The sequence below is a fragment of the Enoplosus armatus genome, chromosome 24 (genome assembly GCF_043641665.1).
Source record: "Enoplosus armatus isolate fEnoArm2 chromosome 24, fEnoArm2.hap1, whole genome shotgun sequence".
In the NCBI taxonomy this organism is placed as follows: Eukaryota; Metazoa; Chordata; class Actinopteri; order Centrarchiformes; family Enoplosidae; genus Enoplosus; species Enoplosus armatus.
The window spans coordinates 5381348-5404820 of NC_092203.1; the positions used below are offsets into that span (position 1 = coordinate 5381348).

Consider the following 23473-nt stretch of genomic DNA (forward strand, 5'->3'; position numbering starts at 1 on the left):
CACACACACAATCTTGCTGTTTGCACCACACATTCACTCCCTCGTACACAGGAAGCATGTATGGTCTCAGTTGGGTTAGATGCCGGCATGAGATGCGGTTTCAGGTTTCGTGTTAGAGTCATTTTGAGCTTCTCTCCTGTTAATTTGACACTTTGCGGTGAGACTGATTGCTAGTTATTGGTTTTTCTGATTACCGAACTGTAGCTGCAAGGTTATGTAAATAGGTATGGCTTTTGTTTACAAGGACGCACACAGTGAAAGACATTTGATTACATTGTGGACTGAGCTGTAAAAGACGGTCTATTCTGTTTCTTTGTTGGTCTTATAAATCTGTTTGCTTTTCAGCCAACATTTGTGTTGTGTTTTAGCAGCAAATAAGTGTTTAGTGCACATGTTTTTCTTCACTTTTTTTTCTTTCAACTGTTTGTCATAATGACCGTATTCCTCTCTCCATCCCACCCAGAATGCTGCCTTTCTGTATGGCCTGGGAATGGTCTACTTCCACTATAATGCCTTTCAGTGGTGAGTACCAACTGTCTTTATTTCATTTGCATGAATGGTACACATTAACGAGTCAGTTGTAATTAAGAGTGGAAAAATACTCACTTCTCTGCCCAAAGGAAACAACAAAATCCACCCACCAGCACCTCTAAAGCTCACTAAAAGTATCTTTTATCGTTTGTTTAATTAGTGCAAAAACTGATGTGAAAAAATGGCAATTTGCTGTTACCAGAGGGGGTGGGGGGGGTTACGTGCTAGACAATTTTTTGGCTGGGAGCGGTGACTTCCTGGAGTCTCCGCTGGTTGCCTGGCAACCATTTCCAGCCAAGAAATAGTCCAACACATAACTCCTTGTAAATAACCCCTTTACACCTTTTTTTGTGCAGACAGATTTAGGCTTCTACAAAGCAGAGGAGAAAAAGTAGCTGGATAAGAACCGTACAGTACACATGTACTCAGGTCAAGATGAAATATTTCAATAATAAAGCAAACGTTAAATCACGTTGCACATTTCCACGCAGAGTTGGAGGAGAATGAACCTGTTGTTGATGCCAGACAGAACTTGCGTACTTCAGAAATGGCAAAACAAATTGTTCTGTTGTGCATTTTATTGCAAAGGATAAAGCAATCCTGTTTGTAAGGAACACATTTGCACTCTTGAACGGACCAGTAGGAAGATGGGTCCGTTTACAAGGGACTGCTTATCCATAGAAGTGCATCTGTGAATGTGAGACCAGGATTATACAGCTCAGTTGTAGTCTGTATATGTTTATCTGTTTTGTTGTTCCCAGCTGAAAAAATGCTTGTGAATGTAGCTATCCTATGTTGTTTCCATGGTAACACCACAACCAGAGAGGGCTGAATTACCACTAAGAATCAGTCAGCTTAAACCTCTGGGCAGATTAAAAGCGCCAAGACATCAGCACCACAATGCAGAGCTCGTATTGGCTAATTCTCTGCTGCAGTATCAGTTGATTCTGCTGCCGTTCAGTTGTGAGGCAAGCACAGCAAAACCAGCTAATGACAAATGGGGTACTTTCTCAGTTACTGTGGAACGAACATCTTTAGTATTCAGATCAAGATGGCACACATGCAGCGTGACTTGAATGAGCGCCGACCGTCTGGCCGACATCATCTCAGGTTGTGTTGACACCTGTTGTTTGGTTCTTTTGGTCCAGAACAAATCAAAAAATAGTTTCCTTGTTGTTGTAATGTATGTAGGGTTCACTGAGATGTATTACAAACGAACTGGACCTCGACCTCGTCCAACTATTTTTATTCCCTCTGTTCTTAATACTGCCCTTCCTCCTTCTCTTCATCGTGTTCTCCATTCGTCCTGCAGGGCGATCAAAGCATTCCAGGAGGTGCTGTACATTGACCCAGGGTTCTCCCGGGCCAAAGAGATCCACCTGCGCCTGGGTCTCATGTTCAAGGTCAACACAGACTATGAGTCAAGCCTAAAGGTAGGTCCACCTCAAAGCTGTAATACCCATTCCAGGTTTATAGTCATGTCATGGATGAGTTGTAGCTTAATACCACTGAAGACTGTCAGCATTAGTTTTCTCTAACCAGCAAGAAGAAAAATACTTGTGAAAATCTCGAACATTATTGTACAAATAGAAAAATGTTTAACCTAGTTAGCATTGTCAACAACAGCTTTATGCATCAAGATTAGCTTAACAGAACAGAAAACGACAGGGTCCCCACTGTGGCAATGCCACTGAGTGACTGACTGGCTCCTGGAAGCTAGTGATAAATAAAGCAGTAGTATGCAGGGGGGGCGGGGGGTTTGCCGTGACAGTCATGAGGAAATTGGTGTGTGTGTGTGTGTGTGTGTGTGTGTGTGTGCGTGTGTGTGTGTGCTTTGACTGATCTCTACCTTTGTTCTCTCACAGCATTTTCAGCTGGCTTTGATTGACTCCAACCCCTGCACTTTGTCCAAAGCTGAAAGTAAGCACCTGTCTTAATTATTTAACATGTTCATTTATTTATTTACTTATTAATACATCACTTATGTTAAGTGAATATTATTAATTTCATTTCATTAACATTATTAAATGTTTTTTAAGGAAGACTTTTTATAGAATTGCTGTTGTATTTTTTCCCTTTTCATATGCAATACATTTATTACTGTGGCACAAATATCCAAACAAGAGCCATTCTTAGACTGCACCTTTCACAACAATTGATCCTGGAATGGACAAGCCTCTTCTCAGCAGCAGGAAAACTCCTACATCTTATTGTGTTGGATTATGTTCAGCTGCTGGGGTGCAGTCTGGATAGAGTACTGGCATTATTTGATATGCCGCTGCCATCTCATCTCTCCCGCCCCGGTACCTGTTACCTTGGCGACAGCAATATCCATTTTTGCCCAGCGTCTCGCTGTGTGCCTTTGCCTCATTGTGTCCCCCTCATTCCTGTTCTCGCACACAGACACACACACAAAGCAAGGGCAGCCCCCGTCTTTCTTCCCCTCTCTCTCGCTCCTCTCTCTCTCTTGCTCCTCTCTCTCTCTCCCTCCATCTGCTGAGAGTCACTCAGGCAGCTTAGATCAGACACTGCAGCGCTCCAGACAAAGGAAGGTGCCGCCAGGAGCACAGCTACCTATCTGGTCTGTTTCACTTATTTCAGACTGGCAACCTTGGGTTTCTGGCACCTATTTATTGACAACGCAGCACTACTTTTCAAAGACTTGAAAAGACTATTGGGAGGACTAACTCACAGAAGGGGCGGGAAAACCTTTCTGAAATGTTAGATGACCCCGACCTAACGTTATTTCCTCTTCTTTCCTTTCACAGTTCAGTTCCACATCGCTCATTTGTATGAGATTCAGGTAAGTGCTCTCTCTTTTACTTAACCCCTGCTTCAGTTGTGTTTCCTCCCAAGGACACGAGACATTTGTTTGGTTTCTGTCATTTGTAATTGTGAAAATAAGTGCTGCACGCTGATTGGACATCCAATACTGAGGCGATGGCTCCTCAGCCAGCTACCGCTGTAAAATGTTGTATTTTGAATCAGGTGCTGACAAATTGAGGAGGGAGCAGGGTGCATTAGTGGGTGGCGTGCGAGAGGGGATAGGCGATTACTCCCAGCCGATCGACGGGGTTGCCACGGAAACAAGAAAGTCCTGTCTCCCCCTCTTTTGTATGCTGGTGGTCTCTCTCTCTCGCTCTCTCTCTCTATGTGGGTTTCAGTAGAGAAGTACAGTAGCTCTCGGCAGCTCTGGGAGTAGCGGCGCTTCACGACTAATGTGTTTTCTTTTTGTGCTGTGTCAGAACACAGCGCTGCAGTGGAAGTCTCAGCCTTAGCTAGCATTGAGCAGCAGATCTTTGGATGCAAAAGTGTGACTACATTTTGGAGTGGGGAGGGCCAACAAGAATATTGCTTTGGCATCCCTGTTTTGTTTTGCTGCACGTTAGAGAGATGGGAGGACAGACAAGAGGGATGACCTCGCAAAAGTTTTGGATTCAAATTGAATTCTTGCTGCTATAAACAACTTTGATTTGTCCTCTCATCACCCTCTCACTATCCTCTCCCGTTGCTCTCTTTGACCTCCTCTTATCCATCACTGCCCCTCCACTCCTCATATCCAGAAGAGATACCGGGCTGCCAAGGAGGCCTATGAGAGCCTTCTGCAGACAGAGGATCTTCCTGCACAGGTGAAGGCCACTACCCTGCAGCAGCTAGGTAAGCATGGATTGGTCAAGTTTAGTAGTTTAGGGGAACTCAGTTTCTCTTCTGTTTCAACACAGATATTATTGGTGCTACACGTCATTTAGTTGTATGTGTGTTAACTGCACTTATGAAAAATGTGTCTTTGTCTGAGAGATAAACATCAATGGAAAAACAGCAATTTGATTTTAATGTGACGTTTCCCAGGCTGGATGCATCACACTGTGGAACAGCTCGGGGACAGAGCCAGCAGGGACAGCTATGCCATCCAGTGTCTGCAGAAATCTCTGGAGGCCGACCCCAACTCCGGACAGTCCTGGTACTTTCTTGGCAGGTACGTTGCACACACACATGCACGACATCAGATGGTGATGTAATTCTGCTTTGTTTGAATATAATCTACCTTTCCAGATTGGTGAAACCACAAAGGTAATCATTTGAGAGAAGGATTTGACTGTTCTGACACCGATTTTGCAGTAACAGGCAATCGGCCATGACACATTTGCAGTGCTTTTAAGATGAGCCAAATATAAACCGGGAAGTTTATGGTCATGAAAACCTGATTAAGTATGACTCAAACAAAATCAGTATCTTGGTCCTGGAATTCCCACTGTGTCATTGAGTTTAAACATCAGATCAGTAATCAGGGGAAGTTGACAGTTTGTTCAACAAGTTTACCAGCTTACATGGTCCTGCTTGGGTCTTGAAAGGTTTTGGACTTTGGGAAAAACTCAAATTGAGATCAAGGGTGCCACAAATGTATGTTGCATGCAGTCTGGAAAAGCATGAAGTGCAAATGAATGTGTAGAAAGAAGCTCTACGTATTAGCTATTTGACATATAACACTTGTTAAGATGTTTTCAATGCCTGTAGCACAACCCTCACAGCCTGTGTCCCCTGCAGGTGCTACTCTAGTATTGGGAAGGTCCAGGACGCCTTCATCTCCTATCGGCAATCCATAGACAAATCAGAGGCCAGTGCAGATACCTGGTGCTCTATAGGGTAAGGGTCAATTTGTTCAGTGAAGGCTGTACTTGCATTCCCTTTTAATAGTCTTAAGTGTCTATCATAGACTGTAGAAACACATGCATGCAAACCACTATTGTCAGCTATAGCTTTCTACATGTTGGAGTGACCTATATCCTTTTTTTCCCCAATTGTTTCTAAATCTGTCCATCCTACCTTCAATTTAACCCTTGATTCAATCACTTCATTATCCCTTATATTTTCATATTTCATTGTCCTTCGCATGCTCACCCTCATCAATTCTTCATTTTCACCTCTCCCTCGCTCTACACCTCCTACTTTTGTCTCCCGTGTACCCCTTCCTCTCTCTGCACCTCCCAACCCCCTGCAGGGTGTTGTACCAGCAGCAGAACCAGCCCATGGACGCGCTGCAGGCCTACATCTGCGCTGTGCAGCTGGACCACAGCCACGCCGCTGCCTGGATGGATCTGGGCACGCTGTACGAGTCCTGCAACCAGCCGCACGATGCCATCAAGTGCTACATCAACGCCACACGCAGCAAAGGCTGCACCAACACCACCGCGCTAACCCACCGCATCAAATGTCTGCAGGTGGGTGGAGAGAGGAATGTTAAGCAGGAGGCGCCATGGCTCTTTGGATGCAGCTTCAATTTGATAATCCTCATATATGACACAACATACAGACACACACTGCCTGCGTGGATATCATTAATTATAAGTAGGGACGTCCCCATGATGGTTGTTTTTCCCTCAGTCAGTGACAGGTGTCTAGCTCTGCATGAAGGCATGCTTTCCTGTAATATTTTTTGTAGTGACATTGTACTGACACACGCTGTCATATCATTAATTGAAACTGCTGGCTGCCGTTTATTTATCCTCCTCGGGTCACTCGTTCACAGCGCTGTTTTCAACACAGCTCAATTGGATGTAATTGATGTTATAACACACAAAGGTTCAGAAATGTATGTATATGTATTCCAGAGCAGTTAAAGATCCCGAATTGAAACTCCTGGCTGCTATTTATTTGTTCATGCTGCTCTGGGGTTCATTCAATTGAACCAAAAGCTGTTTGGTGCATCTTATGTGTATTGTGGGCAGAGGACATGCAGTGAGTGCCACAAAATGTAGACAAAGAAAAACATGGAACAGAACTCTGACACTGACAAGTAACTTAAAACGGATGCAGGGAATTAGTGGAAAAGTTTCACCAGCAGCAGCCTCTTCTTTTTCTGAACCCTCCTAAAGTTTAAATTCCCCTCCACTAGTAGAGGGAGCAAAGCATGGGGTTTCTCACGGGTTTCCTCTGCACTGCCATCATTGCCCTCTCCTGCCTTTTTGCTGTTCTTCGTTAGCATCCCTGCGCTGCCACAACTGTGTTGAATAAGTCTATATATTATTCCACCAGGATGTGATTTAGAGTTTCCTATTAAGCGCAAGGGATTCTTTTGAACCCAGAGGACCTGAAAAAAACTGAGAAATTGAATTCAGTGTCCAGAGTAGAATAAGATCCAGAGATCTCTGATGGCATTTCATTTTTGCCTGTTTTACAACTCCAAAGACCTTAACCCATGCCTGACTGATATGTAGATGGAACCTTTGTTGCGTGTGCTGTGCAGCGTAATATAAGGGAAAGAGTAACAACAAACACGGGAGCACCCTTGAGGAATAACACATTTTCCTTATTTTAGGGATTATTTATCCTTTTGGAGGCAGATTGATTTATGATGAAGCTATTGTTAGCTGGCTCAAAGTTGCCCTTCCATAGATTTAACAACCGGGGTTCTACCAATCCCCATATCTCATGTGTTAATTTATTCATCTATATTTTTGTCCAAGCACTGTCATTTTCCTTTACATATGCATGAAGGAATGTTACATTTCCACCAGTTATATTAGCATAAATTCATGGCATTAAGACAAGCTCAGTGGCTTGTTTTAATGGAAGTGTGACTGTGTTTGGGATTACTGTTGCTGAATGTCATTCAAGTAGTAATACCTCCTTGTGTGGTTGATACTGTACATGACGTAGGTATATTAGCCAGCCAAGACACAAGTTTGCATATCGCTATCAGTTTCCAACTTAGCTTCACTTGTGTTTATAACCTCTACCTATTTACCATTGCTGATCATTTCCTTGTTTTGAGGTCATCGTTTTTTTTTTCCAAAAAAAAAAAAAAAAAGCCTTGTGTTTTATTATTTTTTTTGTTTTTTCACGTCGTTTTCCATTCCCCTAGGCTCAGTTGAGTAACCCCCAGCTCAGTAGCCTACAGGGTAAAAGTAAAATGCTCCCTCTTATTGAGGAGGCATGGAGTCTACCAATCCCAGCTGAGCTAACCTCCAGGCAGGGAGGCCTGAGCAGTGCACCACAGCAGGTGAGAGACCAGATAGAGCAACTTACACCTCCCGCCTCCCTCCCCCTCCCCCTTCTGACTGAGTGCACACGCAGACACATAGGCACTCAGACACATAATGGTAATGTACACACACCTGCAGGTCAACACACGCGCATGCATTGTTGCACATACTGATGGGTAACACTTGAGCTTAACTCCAATGCAGATGTCTAAAGAAGCCAACAACATGCACAAACAATACTGCATTTCTTTACACACTCAGATTGGAGATTTGAAGCGCCCTGTTTCTGCTTCACGGTAACAGAAATTGAATCACAAGTCATTTATCACACTCTATCTCAAATGTAATGTGTCCAGGCTGCTTTACGGCATCTGTTTTGAATGAGGAGGGGGTCCAGCCAAGTGTTACCCAGTCCTGCACTCCCTTTCTTCTCCACAGCACAGTAGTCACTCGGCTTCACCCATCACGCTCAGTTCAAGTAATCAAAAAAAAATCAACAAAGCACTTGTGCAGGCTTTTGTTAATTCTTTCCCATTCAATTTCTCCTTCTATTAATCCTGTTTTTAATCTAATGTGGTATTCAGGATTAACCCCCCACCCCCCTTACAGTTCATTTACAAATCCAGTTTTAGGTGGTAAACCTGTTGAACCTGCACCGCACCGCTGTTTGCTCTTAATCTGCTTTGGTTTGGACTGGGAGAGATTGCCTTTCTGAAGAGATTAAAAGTGCTCTAATTCTAAAATCAAGTGGCTGTGTTTCTCACACTCATCGCCGTTTGGCCTTTTTTGGCTTTTGACCCTGCCCCCCCAGTGTGATCGGTGAGGTCGTGCTGCCGTACAGTACACCCAGGCTTCCCATTGGCTCTGTCCATCTTCCTCCCCCCTTCAGTAGTTGACCTTAGATGTCCTGCAGCTGCTCCACAAAGCCCCAGCAACGCCCCCTAGTGTTTCATCACCACTCCACTCATTCATGCCCATCATACAGTAGATGCGAGTAGCTCAGTTGTGTCCATGTTTGTGTGTGTGTGTGTGTGATCATTGTTGTGTCATTGATTTATAGCATTGGAATATGTTGATTATCGGCTTTGACTTGGTGAGAGTCAATTCACAAGACCTATTCCAGTGTGTACGCGTTTGGAATGGGGATATTTTTGGATTGATAGTTTTCAATGGGTCAGATGTGACTTCAACCTGATATGTTAAGATGAATTGAAAACAAAATACATGAGAGAAAGCATCTGGTGTTGATGTCTATTTTCTGCCCTCTTGAAAACACCATATTCAAGGCCTCTTTGTATACTGATCTGATGTTTAAACACAACACTGAGGTTTTGTTGAACTGGGCTGTCACATCTGGCTCATAGGCCCCCTCAGAGGTAATGGTAAGGCTGTCAGTGTGTGGAATGTGTTGTAACCTTTTGCTTTTAAAGGTTGAGCTATGCTACTGTACCCTTTTTAAACAGCTGCAACTGCCTTTTTTTGTGTTGTCTGAAAGTGCAGTGAGGAACACTTGAATTTTATTGAGAGTCATTATGACAACTTTGAGTGCTGCAGGTGTTGATAAGAAGCAGCAGTCAGTAGTGGTGAATTTCCACCAGCATTCCTCTGAACAGGAGACCTGCCTCGGGGCTGTTGTTGCCCTATGAAGTGACACCTTCAGATACACGGGGATGTTTTTGCTCTACATGTCCTGCTTGTTTGTTTAAGTGCCAAACACAGAATCACAGTATTGCTCTCCTTTTCTCTCTTTTCCTTATTCTCCATCCCTCGCTTGGCTTTGCCCTGACCTCTTCCTCTTGCCGTACTTGATAAATAAACATGCTTGATTGCTTTTTTTTTTTCCACACTCCCTCCATTTTATTTTTCCTCCTCCATTTGCTGCTGTTTGTTTTTGCCACTTATTCCTCCATTTCGACCCCTCCTGTCTCCCATGACCTTTTTGTTATGTCCCTCCATTTATGTCTGCGTTGTTTTCCTCCTTATGTTTCTTTTGCTTCCCCTTTGCCTGCGCTCCTGCCATCCCCTCCCCTCCAGGCTTGTAAGCCCAATCACAGTACAGAGGGTGGCGGCTCGGGTCAGACTCTGCCCCCTCACGTGGGCTCGCTGGGCCAAGTGGAGGACCAGTCCTGCCCAGCCAAGAGGAGGAGAGCCTCCAGCCCTACCAAGGTATTTACAGCAGCGTCATTTAACTGCTAGTAGGGCTGCTCCCCTTTCTTCTTACCGCTTTGTCCGTACACCTTACATGTTGTGTATATTTCCATAATGTTTTTCAGGGTGATTCATGGGCCAGTAATCCAGCACAGCAGCCTGTTCCCAACTGGTACCTCTCCCCACAGAAATTACAGGTTAGATATCGCTTACCTCGTGTTTTACTTTATTTAGGATCTCTGCTTTTATGTTAACTCTGGGGGGTTTTGTTGCCATCTTGTCTTCAGGTGCTGGAACAGTTGCGGAGTAACCGGGCCAGCCTGAAGCCCCCGCAGCTTCAGATGTTGGGGCAGCTGGAGGCTCAGCTCGCCATGATGCAGCAGCACCAGCACCAGGTAAATGATGCATATGCAGTATGTACCCATGCATGCTTGCACAACAAAACTCAGTTTAAATCATTCATAGTCAAAAACTTAGTCAGTTATAGTACCTGAATATTTTAGATGCAGATACATATATGTGTGTGCATGAAGGTCTATGCTTCATGCTGTTGTGGCATGTGTGGTTTGGCACACAATACAAGTGAGTGCAGGAAAGTGAAAACACCGACAGGTAAGAATGTGAATGTCAATTAAACGTGTGTTTTTCTGAGTTGTACTCTGGTGGCAGAACTCATCTGTCTGGTTCTCCAACCAGGTTTAAACAAACGCAATAAATGACTTGCAGCTATAAATATGTTTCAAACTGTGGTGTTTTATGGTTGTGATCTTTTTCCATTTACAGATGAGACAGAATGCCTCAGGAGGTCCGGTGCGCCCCTCCCTCCCCAACGGCCCCACCACCAACTCCCTCCCCTCCCCCAACCCCAGCCTTCACCCCACCCGGCCCCACCTGGGACCCCACCGGCCCCTGTGCCCACCTCAGCCACTGGCCAACGGGCCCGTGGGCCCTGGGACACACGGACACTCAGACTCCCTCCCTGTGGGTGACAGTAGTAACAGTAGTAGTAATAATCAGTCAGGGCCCACGGCCACAGGACCCAACGGAGACGTGCCTTACCTGCAACCTGCCGGCAGCGGCGACGCAGCACTGCTACCTCACACCTGCACAAGCACGCAAACACAGGACGCCACGCCGCGCCAGGCCCTGCACCTAAACTCCTCTCAGGTTAGACATCAGTCACTGTTCATCTTTGGTCAGTGCTTGTCACAGAGCATTCACATGTCCAAAAAATTAAAACTCCATCTGGCAAGTTCTCTGTTGCTCAGCTAAGAAATGCATATAGATATAATTCTGTTTTATCCTACTGACCTACTTGGCTCTGTTGTAAATCTCTGTCAAAAACCATTGAGAAAATACATCAAGTGTTTTCATGAAACAAGCTGTGAAATCCCTCCCATGAGACTCCTCTAAATGAAAGTATGCAGGAATTCTTGCGCACATGCCCGATGTCTGGTGCTGAGCCAAAAGATGTACGCAACGCATGTAAAAATAGAAAAGGGAAGAGCTCACAACTCATATTTTATGCTCCTATTTACTAAGTTCCAGCATCTTAAGGATCATCATCAGGTATTTACCTGGCAAATGTTGTGAACATAGTAACTTCATTAATAATACAAGTACCCCGCCTGTACTGTCCACTTATACTGTATGACCGCTGCTCTTCTCTTCCGTCAGGGGCTTCAGAAGGGGTCTGTTCCACATGCGACAGGCTCCAGCAGCGAGGGGACCCTCTCTCACCCCCAGATCCCCAACTCCATCGCCCCCGTGCACCCCAACAATCAGGTTGGACATTCCACTAACGCCCCATCGCCACGGCAGCAGGCCCACAACCACCTCCCATCCCCTCCCTCCCTGCCCCTCTCCTCTACCTCAGGTGGAGCAGCACCCGGTGCGTCCGCTACCAAAGATAGCAACACCGCAGCCGCCCTTGTCACGGCAGCCACGTCCCTTGGCAACGGGGGCTCAGAGGGCAAGACGCCATCGCCACTGCCATCAGCTGATGGCAAAATGGCACAGGCAGATGGCCTAGCCAATCACGTACACTCGGGGGATGGTGGCAAGGTGGCAGAAGGTGGCGAGAAGCCGAGCCTTAGCGCAGACAATCCTAGACTATCTGCCCTGCTGGCAGGGGGGAAGGGCCCTGAGAAGGGTGAGGCACCGTCAGAAGGGACTGCATCCACAGCAACCACCGCGCCAGAGTCCCTCAAGAAAATCAACAACATCCACCTGGCCGTCCTGCCCTCCACCCCCCACGCGCAGGGCAGCTCGGCTGCCTCCTCGCCCATCTCTGCCATGTCCACCGCCACGCCCTCACCCAAATCCTCAGAACACACCCAAACAGGCGCCCACAGTCCTGCCACCACCACGTCTGCTGCACCTGCCGTGAACGGTAACGGCAAAGGAGGTATCTCTGAGGACTCTCAAAGCCCACTGAAGGCTGAGCCGCCCACCGTCACCAATCTGAAAGCTACGCCTCCGCACGGACACAGCTCCTCCTCCTCATCTTCGTCATCTTCAATATCCATCTACCCCAGCTCCACAGACGTGCTAAAGGCCTGCAGGTGAGACTGAAGTCCCTCCTTGTTTTTCTTTCACAACATGGTGTCCTGCAGACGCACTCAGGCAGCCTCCTGCCAGCCCTGTTTCATTCCTCCGGGCCGGATGCAGGCAACATTTGAAACACATGAACTAAGTGCTGTATACTGTGAATGTGAGCAACCACGATGTTTTTATAGTAAATAGAAAGGACTGTACTGTTGGATATATTTCTTGACTGTTTTTCAAAATGTTAGAGGTCTGAAGTTGAGTTTGGTACTTTTTTGTTGCCTTATTTTGTGTATTGCAAGTTTTGGAAATGTTTCACACAAGATGGTTAGAAAGGCCCAGTTGAGGCTGGTTTCTGCATTGAAAGGCTTGAAACGTTCCTCCAGTAACCTCATTGTCTTCATAAAACTACTGGTGTTTTGTCGTTCAATCAAATCAAAAGACTCTCCTCTGCACTGGGAAGATTGCAGCCAGAGGGGCTCAGCACTTTTTCAATGAAATGATGGGAGTAACTTGTTCCCCCTCTTGTTCTAGCCATTATATTTCTTGCAATACGTGTTACAGTAATATTAGTTTGTGAGATGAATCTATCAAAGTTAAAAAGGCTTTTGCTGTATGTTAAATGGAGCAAATGAGAGGAGGATCAGTTGGACCGTGTGGTTTGTTTTGAAGATGTCTCCTCCCAGTGGAATCGCAGAGTAACTACAGAACCAGGAGCAAATAATTATGTAACTGCAAACAACACCGAAGGCTACTGGGCAGTCCTGTTGCCATGCAGATATTATTCAGAATTTTCCCTTATTTTCCATTTGATAAGTAAAATGTGGCATCGCACCCTGAATATAGTTGAATATTCAATGGACTGCTGAGAAGAGAGTATTGGTAGATAAGGTAGGACAGCAAGTCTAGCAAGTATTATTGACTGTATTTTACTGGTGTATTCTCTGTCAGTTGTGCCCTGGCTGATTTTGATATTCTGTGTTGTATCACTAAAAGCATGTTTGGCATTGTGTATTTGCAGGAACCTGGGGAGGAATGGTCTCTCCAACAGCAGTATCCTCCTCGATAAGTGCCCCCCGCCCCGGCTGCCCCCTCCACCCTCACCAGCCCTGCCCAAAGACAAGCTCAACCCTCCCACACCCAGCATCTATGTGAGTATTAGCCAGAGGGCTGCAGGCTGCTTTCAGATGACTTAAAAGCCTTTGGCAACACTTTATAAAGTATTGTTCAGAAGTACCCACTGGCAGGTAAGGTACTGCTCTGACAGGTGGTCATAGTACTTTAACTTCCTGTTTCCTGTCTGTGGAGCAGCTGGAGAACAAGAGGGATGCTTTCTTCCCCCCACTGCACCAGTTCTGCACAAACCCCTCCAACCCTGTCACTGTCATCAGAGGACTGGCTGGAGCACTCAAACTGGGTAAATGCCTTGTTTACCATATGTATTCTTTTCTTAGCATATCACTAAGATGTCAGTATTTTAATCATTTGTTTCCCTCTCTGGTGTCCGTCTCTCTGCAGACTTGGGTCTGTTCTCCACAAAGACGTTGGTAGAGGCCAACCCGGAGCACCTGGTGGAGGTCTGGACTCAGCTCTCTCAGCCCGCTGATGAGAACTGGGACCCGACGGGCATCAAGAAGATGTGGCGCTGCGAAAGCGTCCGTGCCCACACCACCATCGCGAAATACGCCCAGTATCAGGCTGCTTCCTTCCAGGAATCCCTACGGGTCAGTTATGCTGCATGTGTGTCTCCTGGAGTCCACTTAAACAAAACTTGTTCAAGATTCAAGTTTTGCATTACTACAGGGAGAAGAGATAGATTCTCTGGTGGTATACTGCTGGCTTAATGCGCTTCCTGTTTGTTTTCAGGAGGAAAATGAGAAGAAGGCACTGAAGGAGCCCTCGGACACAGAGCCAGCGTCAGCAGAGAGGTACCCAATGTTGTTCTTTATATTTAGTTACTTTGTGCTCCAGACTCCAGATTTTATTTGGTGCAGTATTGAATTTGGTTTAGCTGAATTGTTTTGAGGGTTTGGCATGTGAGCCACCATCCAAGTAATTATATTTCAGACACTATGTCATAACTGTTGGCACCCCAACAGTTTTTTGTGGCTAATTGTAAATTCTCTTTGTGTGTGTGTCTTCAGTGTTGCACGCAAAAGAAGGGGACCCTTAAAGCACATCAAGTTTGGAACCAACATCGATGTGTCGGACGAAAGGAAGTGAGTATGGATTGCAGCTGCCACGTCCTCATACTGATCTTATTTGTTGCTTTGAAACACTCGGAGCATTTCAACTTAAAAGCGCTGCCCTCTGATCTTTATAATGACCGCTCGTCTCAACCATCCTCCCCCAGGTGGAAGCAGCAGCTCCAGGAGCTCAGTAAGCTGCCGGCCTTCGCTCGAGTCGTGTCAGCCGGCAACCTGCTCAGCCACGTGGGTCACACCATCCTGGGCATGAACACAGTCCAGCTCTACATGAAGGTCCCCGGGAGCAGGATAGCAGGTTAATACACGCACACACTCAATCAAACTCATGCTTACTTTCTGGGACACATGATTACTGTTGTGTGTGGATTTGTGCCTAAAGAGGTTTTGTGTGCGTCTCTCCAGGTCACCAGGAGCACAACAACTTCTGTGCCGTCAACATCAACATCGGACCAGGAGACTGTGAATGGTTTGCAGTACCAGAGCCCTACTGGGGAGTGATGAGCAACTTCTGTGAAAAGTAAGATGAGCTGGACGAGGGTGTTGTGTGCTTTGTGACTGTTTTCCTTCTCCTTCGCTTTATCCCCATACCTCTGATTCCTTACATATGTCCGTCACCCTCTTTCCTCATTTCCTACCTCTGTCACAACTCTCTCTCCCTCCCTCCCCTCCAGGAACAACATCAACTTCCTGATGGGCTCGTGGTGGCCCAACCTGGAGGACCTGTACGAGGCCGACGTGCCTGTCTACCGGTTCATCCAGCGTCCAGGCGACCTGGTGTGGCTCAACACTGGCACCGTCCACTGGGTGCAGGCCATCGGCTGGTGCAACAATATCGCCTGGAACGTAGGACCTCTCACCGGTACGCCTGGGATTATGGGATATGGGTTACTGTTGCTGGTACCCAAGAAGCCAGCAATTCTTACTGTTGTGCACACATCTTTACTTAGGATGTTTTCTCCCCACAAGTCTTTCACTATAGGCAACAAAAAGAAAATGTGTTAATACGTGTTCTACCGGAAAAGGATGTCGATTTAACAGAAGTCAGCCAAAATTCACAACTTTGTCTTACAGGAATTATGCCTGATAGGGTGACCTTTTACTGTGATGTTTGAAATGCCTTTTAGCTGATTAGTGACCTTTTCGCTGATACCTGAGCTGATTACAGCAGGATTCTACAACAGATGCTTTTCAGACACATTCTTCAGAATGGCTCGCACTAAGCTTGTGGTTCACAAGCACAGCTACCTCCCCAAAGTCTACTTTCAGATCCGTCTTTCAGGGCATGTAATCATCTCCTGGTTTCCTGTGTTCACGTGCAGTATGTTTTACCGCTGCTCTTTCAGCCCACCAGTACAAGCTGGCTGTGGAGCGCTACGAGTGGAACAAGCTCCAGAGCGTCAAGTCCATGGTTCCCATGGTGCACCTCTCCTGGAACATGGCACGCAACATCAAAGTGTCCGACCACAAGCTGTTTGAGATGATCAAGTGAGTCACTGCCGACTCTCAGCAGTTTGCTTGTATTGTATGTTTGACTCTCTTGCACAAGCTGGATGCCTTTTTAAAACGTCTTCTTGTCACAGGTACTGCTTGCTGCGGACGTTGAAGCAGTGCCAGTGGGTGAAGGAAGCCTTGGCGTCAGCCGGCAAGGAAACGGTGCTGAGGCCGAGGACCAGGGACGAGCCGGCCCACTACTGCACCATCTGTGAGGTCAGTTAGCACACCGGGAACATTTTAGCAACAGGGGTGTGAATTTTAACAGGATTTCACGTGTGTGGGTAAGCAGCTCACACTTACTAGTATAAAATTATTATCTTGCCATGATGCTTAACTGCTTGTACACAGTACATGTTGGGATTACAACCAAATGTATTTGTCCCCCTCTGAATCTAATATGGCTGACATCTGACATTTTACACTTATATAACTTATAACAACCTTGGATCTGGGATATCCAAATATAGTCATTCATGCTACAAGTTCTGCAGTTTGCCATTTGAGGGATTTTGGAGACTTGTGATCAGTCTGTTATTGAAAGGCAGACTTGTTTCGGCTAATTAGTGGGTATGCTAATGAGTTTTATTTGAATGCAGGGCTTTCGGCTGTTAAGCAGAAACGTGTCCATATCCCATTAAATGTCTGCTGTCCTTGTGAACGATCACTTGTTGTATTATTCTCTGTCTGTGGAGCAGCTCTAGGATTTGTGTATAGATGACATCACTACTGCAGTCTCTGCTGTTCACCTTCATCCAGATGCACCAAGCAAAGCGCAGAGTTACAATATAATAATTACAATGATACGGAAATTCAGACAGTTGGTGCCACCCTTTATATGCGTGTGTGTATGCTCTGCAGGTGGAGGTGTTCAACCTGTTGTTTGTGCGCCGCGAGCTCCTGTCCAAGAAGCAGTATGTGGTCCACTGCCAGGACTGTGCCAGGAAAGGCAGCGCCACACTGGACGACTTTGTGGTGCTGGAGCAGCACAGGATGGAGGACCTGATGCAGGTCTACGACCAGTTCACATTAGTAAGTCACCGGACTGGGGGAGAGACGGACTTGAGGGCTCCTGTTTCTTCTTTCAAACTGAAAGGAAATTCCATTTGAACATTTATGTGAATCCACCGAACAAATATTGCTTTTATCTGAAATTTTCATTAAAATGTTTGTTTTGAAAATACAACTGTATGGTCTTAACTCACGTAGACAGCTATGTGCTACAGAGTGCTAATAGTCAGCTGACTGTGAGTGCTGTACTAGTTACCTCCAGCCAATGAGTCTCTTGTGTTATTTTTTTATTTGAGAGGTAAAAGAATGTATGACACCAGGTTTCCAATCATTGCTTTAAAACTGCCTTCCCATGTAACAGTCCAACATGGAGACAGGAATGTTACATAATAAACGGTTACTAAGGAGACTGGTGATGGGTGTGGTTCCTCTTGAAACTATACATTTTGACAAAATCGGCTTAAAGCAAAGCTAGACGTTAATTGCGACCAATTATCATGAAATAGTACTTTTCTAATATAAGTACCACACAACAGACTAATTCTCATGTATCATCTTCCTCCCCAGGCCCCTCCTCTTCATTCATCTTCATCTTGACATTAGGTGACACCTCTTTCTTCTTCTGCTGTGGAGCCATGAAGCCCATTTACAGGAACTTGTATTAAGATAAAAAGAAAAGGAACAAACAAACATCTACATACGCGGACCATTTCTGATATTCAGGAAAGTCAAGGCCGTCTCCCCACCCTCACCACATGGCTGGTCTCCATAACGACGGCTGGAGGCTGAGGCGTCTGAGTGTGTCTGTCTATGCAACCTGTTTTGAAGTGCTGGAGCCTTGCCCTTCCAGGGGGGGGCACCACCGAGCTCGCTAACAGGACTTCTCCCCCCCAGCCCCCCCCAGCCCCCTCTAGTGACAATGGTTCAGCCCTGTTTTAATGGAGGACTTAATCAAAAACGGTTGGGAACAGGGGGACGAGGGGGAGGAGTGGGATTCTTAATGCGTGATAAAAATGTTTTGTAGATACTTGTTAACTGTCACAACTGGCAACACCACCCGTAAAAGACTACTGACTTGACAACCTTCCTCTCCCTCTCTCGCTCTCTCTCTTTCCCTCTTTTTCTTTTTCTATTCTGGTAACAGGATGAAATGTTGGCTTTGATTTATAGAATTTCCCCCAAATTTTCTTCCCTCTAAGGAGCACTAGCCTAACTGGTCTTTTTCTATGGTAGATAGTAATTTTAAGACTCTTTCGACAGCAAAATCTCCAAAAAAAATTTGTAATGTGAAGAGTTTAGGTGATTTTCTTTCTTCTTTTTTTTTTTTTCTTTTTTTACAGCTTTTTTGTTTTATCTTTGTCTTGTTCTGTTCAAGACTATGACGTTTTGTTTGTTTCTTAGGTAAGAAAAGGAAAAATTTAGTAAAAAAAAATTTACTAGCCAAGTCACAAAGAGAATGGGTTGCACATAGACTTATGGAATAAAGTTAAATTTGTGATTTTTTTTTTGTTTGTTTCGTTATGTTTCTAATCTTGATGTAAATTTACACTATTTATAAATACATATTTATTGCTTGAAAATATTTGTTGATGGAATGCTGTTATTTTTTCCAGAGTACCTGCCATTAAATTTGAAGGAGTTTTGTCATTTTAACACAACTCCTCTTACATTTTCTATATATAAATAAAATTGCTTAGCAAGCATTGTACAGAAACGGACATTTAAAATTGTTTTATTGTTTGAAGAATGTTTTATGATGAGTCAATAAACACAAAGTTGTCAAATTATCAATGCCTTTTGGTTCCTCAAACATACAACACTTTCATATATTCATTTGATATATCCTTTAGAGTAAATACCTAAAGTAATAATAAAAACAATAGAAACACTTGAGGTGTATGAGTATAGGCCTGAAACCCAGCAGACAATGTAGCTGTAGACTGACACACACAGAATCCTACACTGTATGCCAGGTCCAGAACCTCCCCAGTATCTCAAAACATCATTTTCATCTTTATTGGAAAAAAAATAAAAGCCTGCAGCAGAGTTAATCCTAGACTGCATGGGTAGTTTGGAGGACAGCAGGAATTTTCTCTTCACAGTGGGTGGGCATTTCTTTGAAATCATTTGTGGATGGGTGTGAACTACACACGGAAAACAAGTAGAAGTAGAAACAAGTCGAAAGCAATACACTAATCTTGTCAGAAGGGAATTACAAATATGTCTAAAAATATTTGAACATTAAAAGGCTTCAAGTTCAATCATCGTCCAGCCTTCGTGTCATCGTCCTGTATCCTGAATAACATGGCTGCCAGCAGAGACCCAGTAGCCAGATGTAGCTGCTGCCAGCCCCACAGGATCTACACTGACTACTGAGCAACCGCTGGGCGCCCTGTGGCTCTGCAGCTCCGATTGGAGCCAAAATGGCTGCCCAGCCGCCACACCTCAGCCAAAACGGAAACTGATGAGGAGGAAAACGACTTCATGCAGAGAGAATGTGACAAACAAGCACCGGGTGTCAGACGTGTCATCAGTGTGGGCCACTGCTGATATGATGCAGGAGAGGATGTGACGAAGAATATGGTTCGTAATTAAACACAAAACATGTTTGTTTTTTTTGGTGGATATTTGTCTGTCAGAATACTGTAATACAGCTGTAATACAAAACGAACCCTTCAGAAATGATAATATTGCACCTGAAACTGTTGCTAACAATACAGCAGACAGAAGCTCTTTTCCAACTTGCACTTTTACCCGTAAACATCTTGTGTTGGCATCATATATAAACATATACAGTGTATATATATAAATTTTATATATATATATATATATATCAATCTCAGCTGCACTTGAGTGCTAATTAGCAAATGGTAGCATGCTAACAAGCATGTTAGTATTGTCGCAGTGAGCATGTTAGCATGCTGACGCTAGCATTTAGCTCAAAGCACTGCTGTGTCTGAATACAGCCTCACGGAGATTTAGTCTTGTTATCTTTTCATTTTCAGCAAAGAGAAGATTGTTTTAACCTTTTGGATGATAACCAGGGATTTTTGCTGCCTCTGTTCCCACCAGATCTGTGTGGGAAGATTTACAGAAATCTCAAGAGGTCCTGAGCTGAAAAGTTGTCCGAGCATCTAAACAGTGAATCAATAGAAATTGACAGATTAAAAAGAGCATTTACAGGTTGAGGTGCATGCAGCTAAACCGCCATTTCCCTTCCTCGTCTCCCTCGTTGCCTTTCAGCATCGTATAGTCCCTCTGCTCCCACGCTGAAACCAAGATGGCCGCCTGAGCCTGGCTGTTGCGGCGTCCATTTTGACTGCCACAGATGGACGCTGGAGGACTTTCCGACGCCTCTCCTGGGGTGTCCATCTGCTGTCTGAAGTCTGACAGGAGTCCTGGAAAAGAAAGACGTTGGGATGAGAATCACTTTAACCACTTGAGGAGACGACAAGATGGCAGAGTTTGCCTCCGGGGAAATTAAGAATCCAACATTTTATATTCAACATTCGAACGCATTTGAGAGTAGCAATAAGAGCTGAATTCTCTGGTGGTCATAAAGCAGCGCTGATATCTAGATAGATCTGTGTTTTTTTTGCTGCCTTTCTGCAATGCTAAACATTTTGACTCTTACTCTCTTTGACTTTTACTCTGGCGGAGGCACACAGGAGCAAAACCAAGTGTGGGCTGAAAAATCGTGATTCTAGGAAACAAGATCTAGTTGAAGAGCAGGAAGTGTTCATCAGTTAAGAAGGTGAAGACTTCCTGTTGGCTGTCTGAAACGACAAAGGCAGGAAACCTGAGTTTTGTGATACAGTGACAATAGATATACGTTAAAAGAGAGGGGGTAAGGGACGCAGGTGGCAGAGGGGAACATGTAGGGCCAAATGTTCTGTATGCTGAAGTGTTGGCACACCATGCAGAGCCACCTGCTGCCAAGACTCTGTCATCACACAAGGTGCTCAGTGGGCCCTACTCTCCCTATATCTTCCACCTATATACTCTGTGAAATCTGCCAGTGAACCAGCAGAGAGGTATGTGAACTCTGCTTGGCCCGGACCACCAACCCCGCCCCCCCCCCCAACCCTCGTCAAATCCAGACCGCCTAACAATGTCTCCCTGTGTCGCAGTGGGGGAAAAAAGGAGAGACAGAGCAAGAGAGAAGGAGTTAAACCAGCAGTGTGATCAATGCCCGCCCCCCCACCTCAGCCCTCTTTTCCCTCCCTCTCCTTCCTTCCTGTTCCCTCCATCTCTGCCATTTCCGCCTTTGTGAGAAACAGACAGGTGGCCCTGACTGCTAATTTTAACCGGGCCGATTGTCTGCCTGCATTTCCCACAGCTATGTATAGACGCCTGCTATAAACCAAGTAGGTCAGTGTGTGACACTCACACACACACACACACATACAGGCGCGCGCACACACACACACACACACACACACACACCAGGCCTCTCTGACCTGTCTGACTCGTCCATTCATCTGCTCCCGCCTCTGTTGCAAATGATCCTCCCTGATTGGCTGTTTCTCTCAGCCAATGGCAGAGCTTCCTGCTGCCCATTCATAAAACCCAGGGTCATTGAGAATAATCTGGTATTAAGGCACTTGCAAAGAGGAGGGCTAAACCCACTTTTTACTTTTACATTTTTATGTTACACATGAATATTAATTTCTAGTGAATTTATGTCACATAAATATCGATTAAAGACAAAGAATAAACTGATGCTTTAATAGGTTTATTAATGATATCTATGCATAAAGGCGCTAACACACACACTCCTTGAACCCACTCCAGTGTTGTTTTACCACCACTGCAGGTTTTCTGACCTGTTTCAGGGTTGAGTTACACGTTTATATATAGACACATGTGACTGTGTCAAAGAGACTCACTTATATGGAGCCTAATGTGTGACCTCCAGAGCACAGACCTATAGCTGAGAAGGAAACTGGGGATTGGGTCACTCATCCATACAAGCTGAATAGATCCTTTTATAATAACTTCAATAAACATATCTACCAATGAAGAATGAATTAATCATAATCTATGGTAATCTGGCTATTCCATCTGTTCTGGCAGAATACAGTGCTAGCATGGCACAGTGTAATGTCTACAGCTCCTTGTTTGTGTTTTGTAAGGAAAATCTGCTTTAAAGCCCCTGGTTTTTGGTAATTTTCTATAAGATTATATGAAATTGTGACCAAATAAGCAAAGATCCGTGGGTATTTATTTAAGAGAGACCGACAAATGTAGCCAATCTGACAGTGTGCCAATAACCCCACCATAATCATCACACTTTGATTCAAGTTGCTAATTCCTGATTGGTTCACGGACGTGATCAAAATCATGATTTTCCAAAGGAGCCCCATTAAACCAGTGAGGAAAAACCCAGATATAGAAATCTCTAACGTGAAGAGACCCAAACTGTTCTAACTTTGGCAGAAAATTTCATGTTGTTGTAGGAACCCATCACTCACAGTAAAAAGCGGATAGAGAAAATAGGTTTTTAGGGCCTTTAACAGCATTAAAAATTAGTTGATGGCTGAATTTGCACAGGGAGAAATCATCTCAGGGGACGAAAATGAAACATACTGCATTTTATGTGATGCAAAACTCTTTTCACCTACATATACTATATATCTAGGAAATGTAGGAAATAACTAACTCAGGTAGAAACACATGCATGACAATAACTCAAGTTAAATCACAGATTGATTATAAATGAACGTCATTTTTAGTAGTTCTTGATAATTTGGGGATGAATGTCAGTTGCTTAGCTGCAAAATAAAATCCATCCACTCAACAATATAAACTGTTGCCTCAGTCGAATGATGTGATGTTTGCGATGGACTATCCAAGATAACAAAAAAGAGGTGCTACCCATTGCTATGGAAACGGAGAGTAATTAGCACAGAGTGCTGTTCAGAGAGAAAAGGAGAGAGTGAGAGAGTCCATGATTTTGTGTGTGTGTGTGGGATGTTGGCCCGCTTTCAAGAGATGAGCAATGAGAGGAGGAAGAAGAGGACATGAAGTAACAGCGGCCTCCGTGCAGGTTTCAGGTATCGTTACACACCGGCAGAGACAATGACACCCTCTATGCTGACTCAGTCTTCCACTATTGAATTTGATTAAGAAATTAACACTTTTGCTGGAGGAAAAAGTCAGACAGATTTCCCCCCCAAAGCCTCGCTGCATGTTTAAACAGGGACTGTAACTGGAAAGCTGGGTTCAGCTGTTGATTTGGCTCACGCTGCTACAGTCCCCCATGTACTACGGATGTGTCTGTCCATCTGTTGGTCATGTGACATCAGTTTCACTCATCAGATTTTTGACGAAAGCTGAACACAGGACACATTGTGTTCCAGCATTTGAACAAAGACTATATAACAAACTAAACATCAGGCTTTTAAGGTCATCTTGCTTTTTTAATTTGACGCATGCAAGCAGGAGTTTGGCATGGGACATAATGTGTAAACCGATGGGATATCAGTTAGGGAGTGAAAAGCAATGATATTTGATGAAGATGACATTAAAGAGATAAAATGTTTCCTTTGCATA

At 44.8% G+C, this 23473-nt stretch overlaps 1 protein-coding gene across 1 annotated transcript in view; it reads left to right on the top strand.

Annotated features, from left to right (window-relative positions):
- Positions 1-17656, top strand: part of LOC139306794 (lysine-specific demethylase 6A-like) — a 24846-nt gene extending 7190 nt beyond the window's left edge. Inside the window, exons 5-30 of the mRNA XM_070930747.1 lie at positions 464-522; positions 1844-1964; positions 2397-2451; positions 3300-3334; positions 4095-4188; positions 4381-4507; positions 5077-5175; positions 5531-5750; positions 7394-7531; positions 9549-9680; positions 9788-9859; positions 9950-10057; positions 10446-10829; positions 11340-12226; positions 13231-13360; positions 13521-13626; positions 13728-13933; positions 14076-14137; positions 14354-14428; positions 14563-14711; positions 14819-14933; positions 15088-15275; positions 15760-15901; positions 15997-16123; positions 16769-16939; positions 17486-17656. Of these exons, the coding sequence (XP_070786848.1) occupies positions 464-522; positions 1844-1964; positions 2397-2451; positions 3300-3334; positions 4095-4188; positions 4381-4507; positions 5077-5175; positions 5531-5750; positions 7394-7531; positions 9549-9680; positions 9788-9859; positions 9950-10057; positions 10446-10829; positions 11340-12226; positions 13231-13360; positions 13521-13626; positions 13728-13933; positions 14076-14137; positions 14354-14428; positions 14563-14711; positions 14819-14933; positions 15088-15275; positions 15760-15901; positions 15997-16123; positions 16769-16939; positions 17486-17515 (4032 nt within the window). The 3' untranslated portion in view covers positions 17516-17656. The remainder of the gene's footprint in view (positions 1-463; positions 523-1843; positions 1965-2396; positions 2452-3299; positions 3335-4094; positions 4189-4380; positions 4508-5076; positions 5176-5530; positions 5751-7393; positions 7532-9548; positions 9681-9787; positions 9860-9949; positions 10058-10445; positions 10830-11339; positions 12227-13230; positions 13361-13520; positions 13627-13727; positions 13934-14075; positions 14138-14353; positions 14429-14562; positions 14712-14818; positions 14934-15087; positions 15276-15759; positions 15902-15996; positions 16124-16768; positions 16940-17485) is intronic.
- The last annotated feature ends 5817 nt before the right edge of the window (positions 17657-23473 follow it).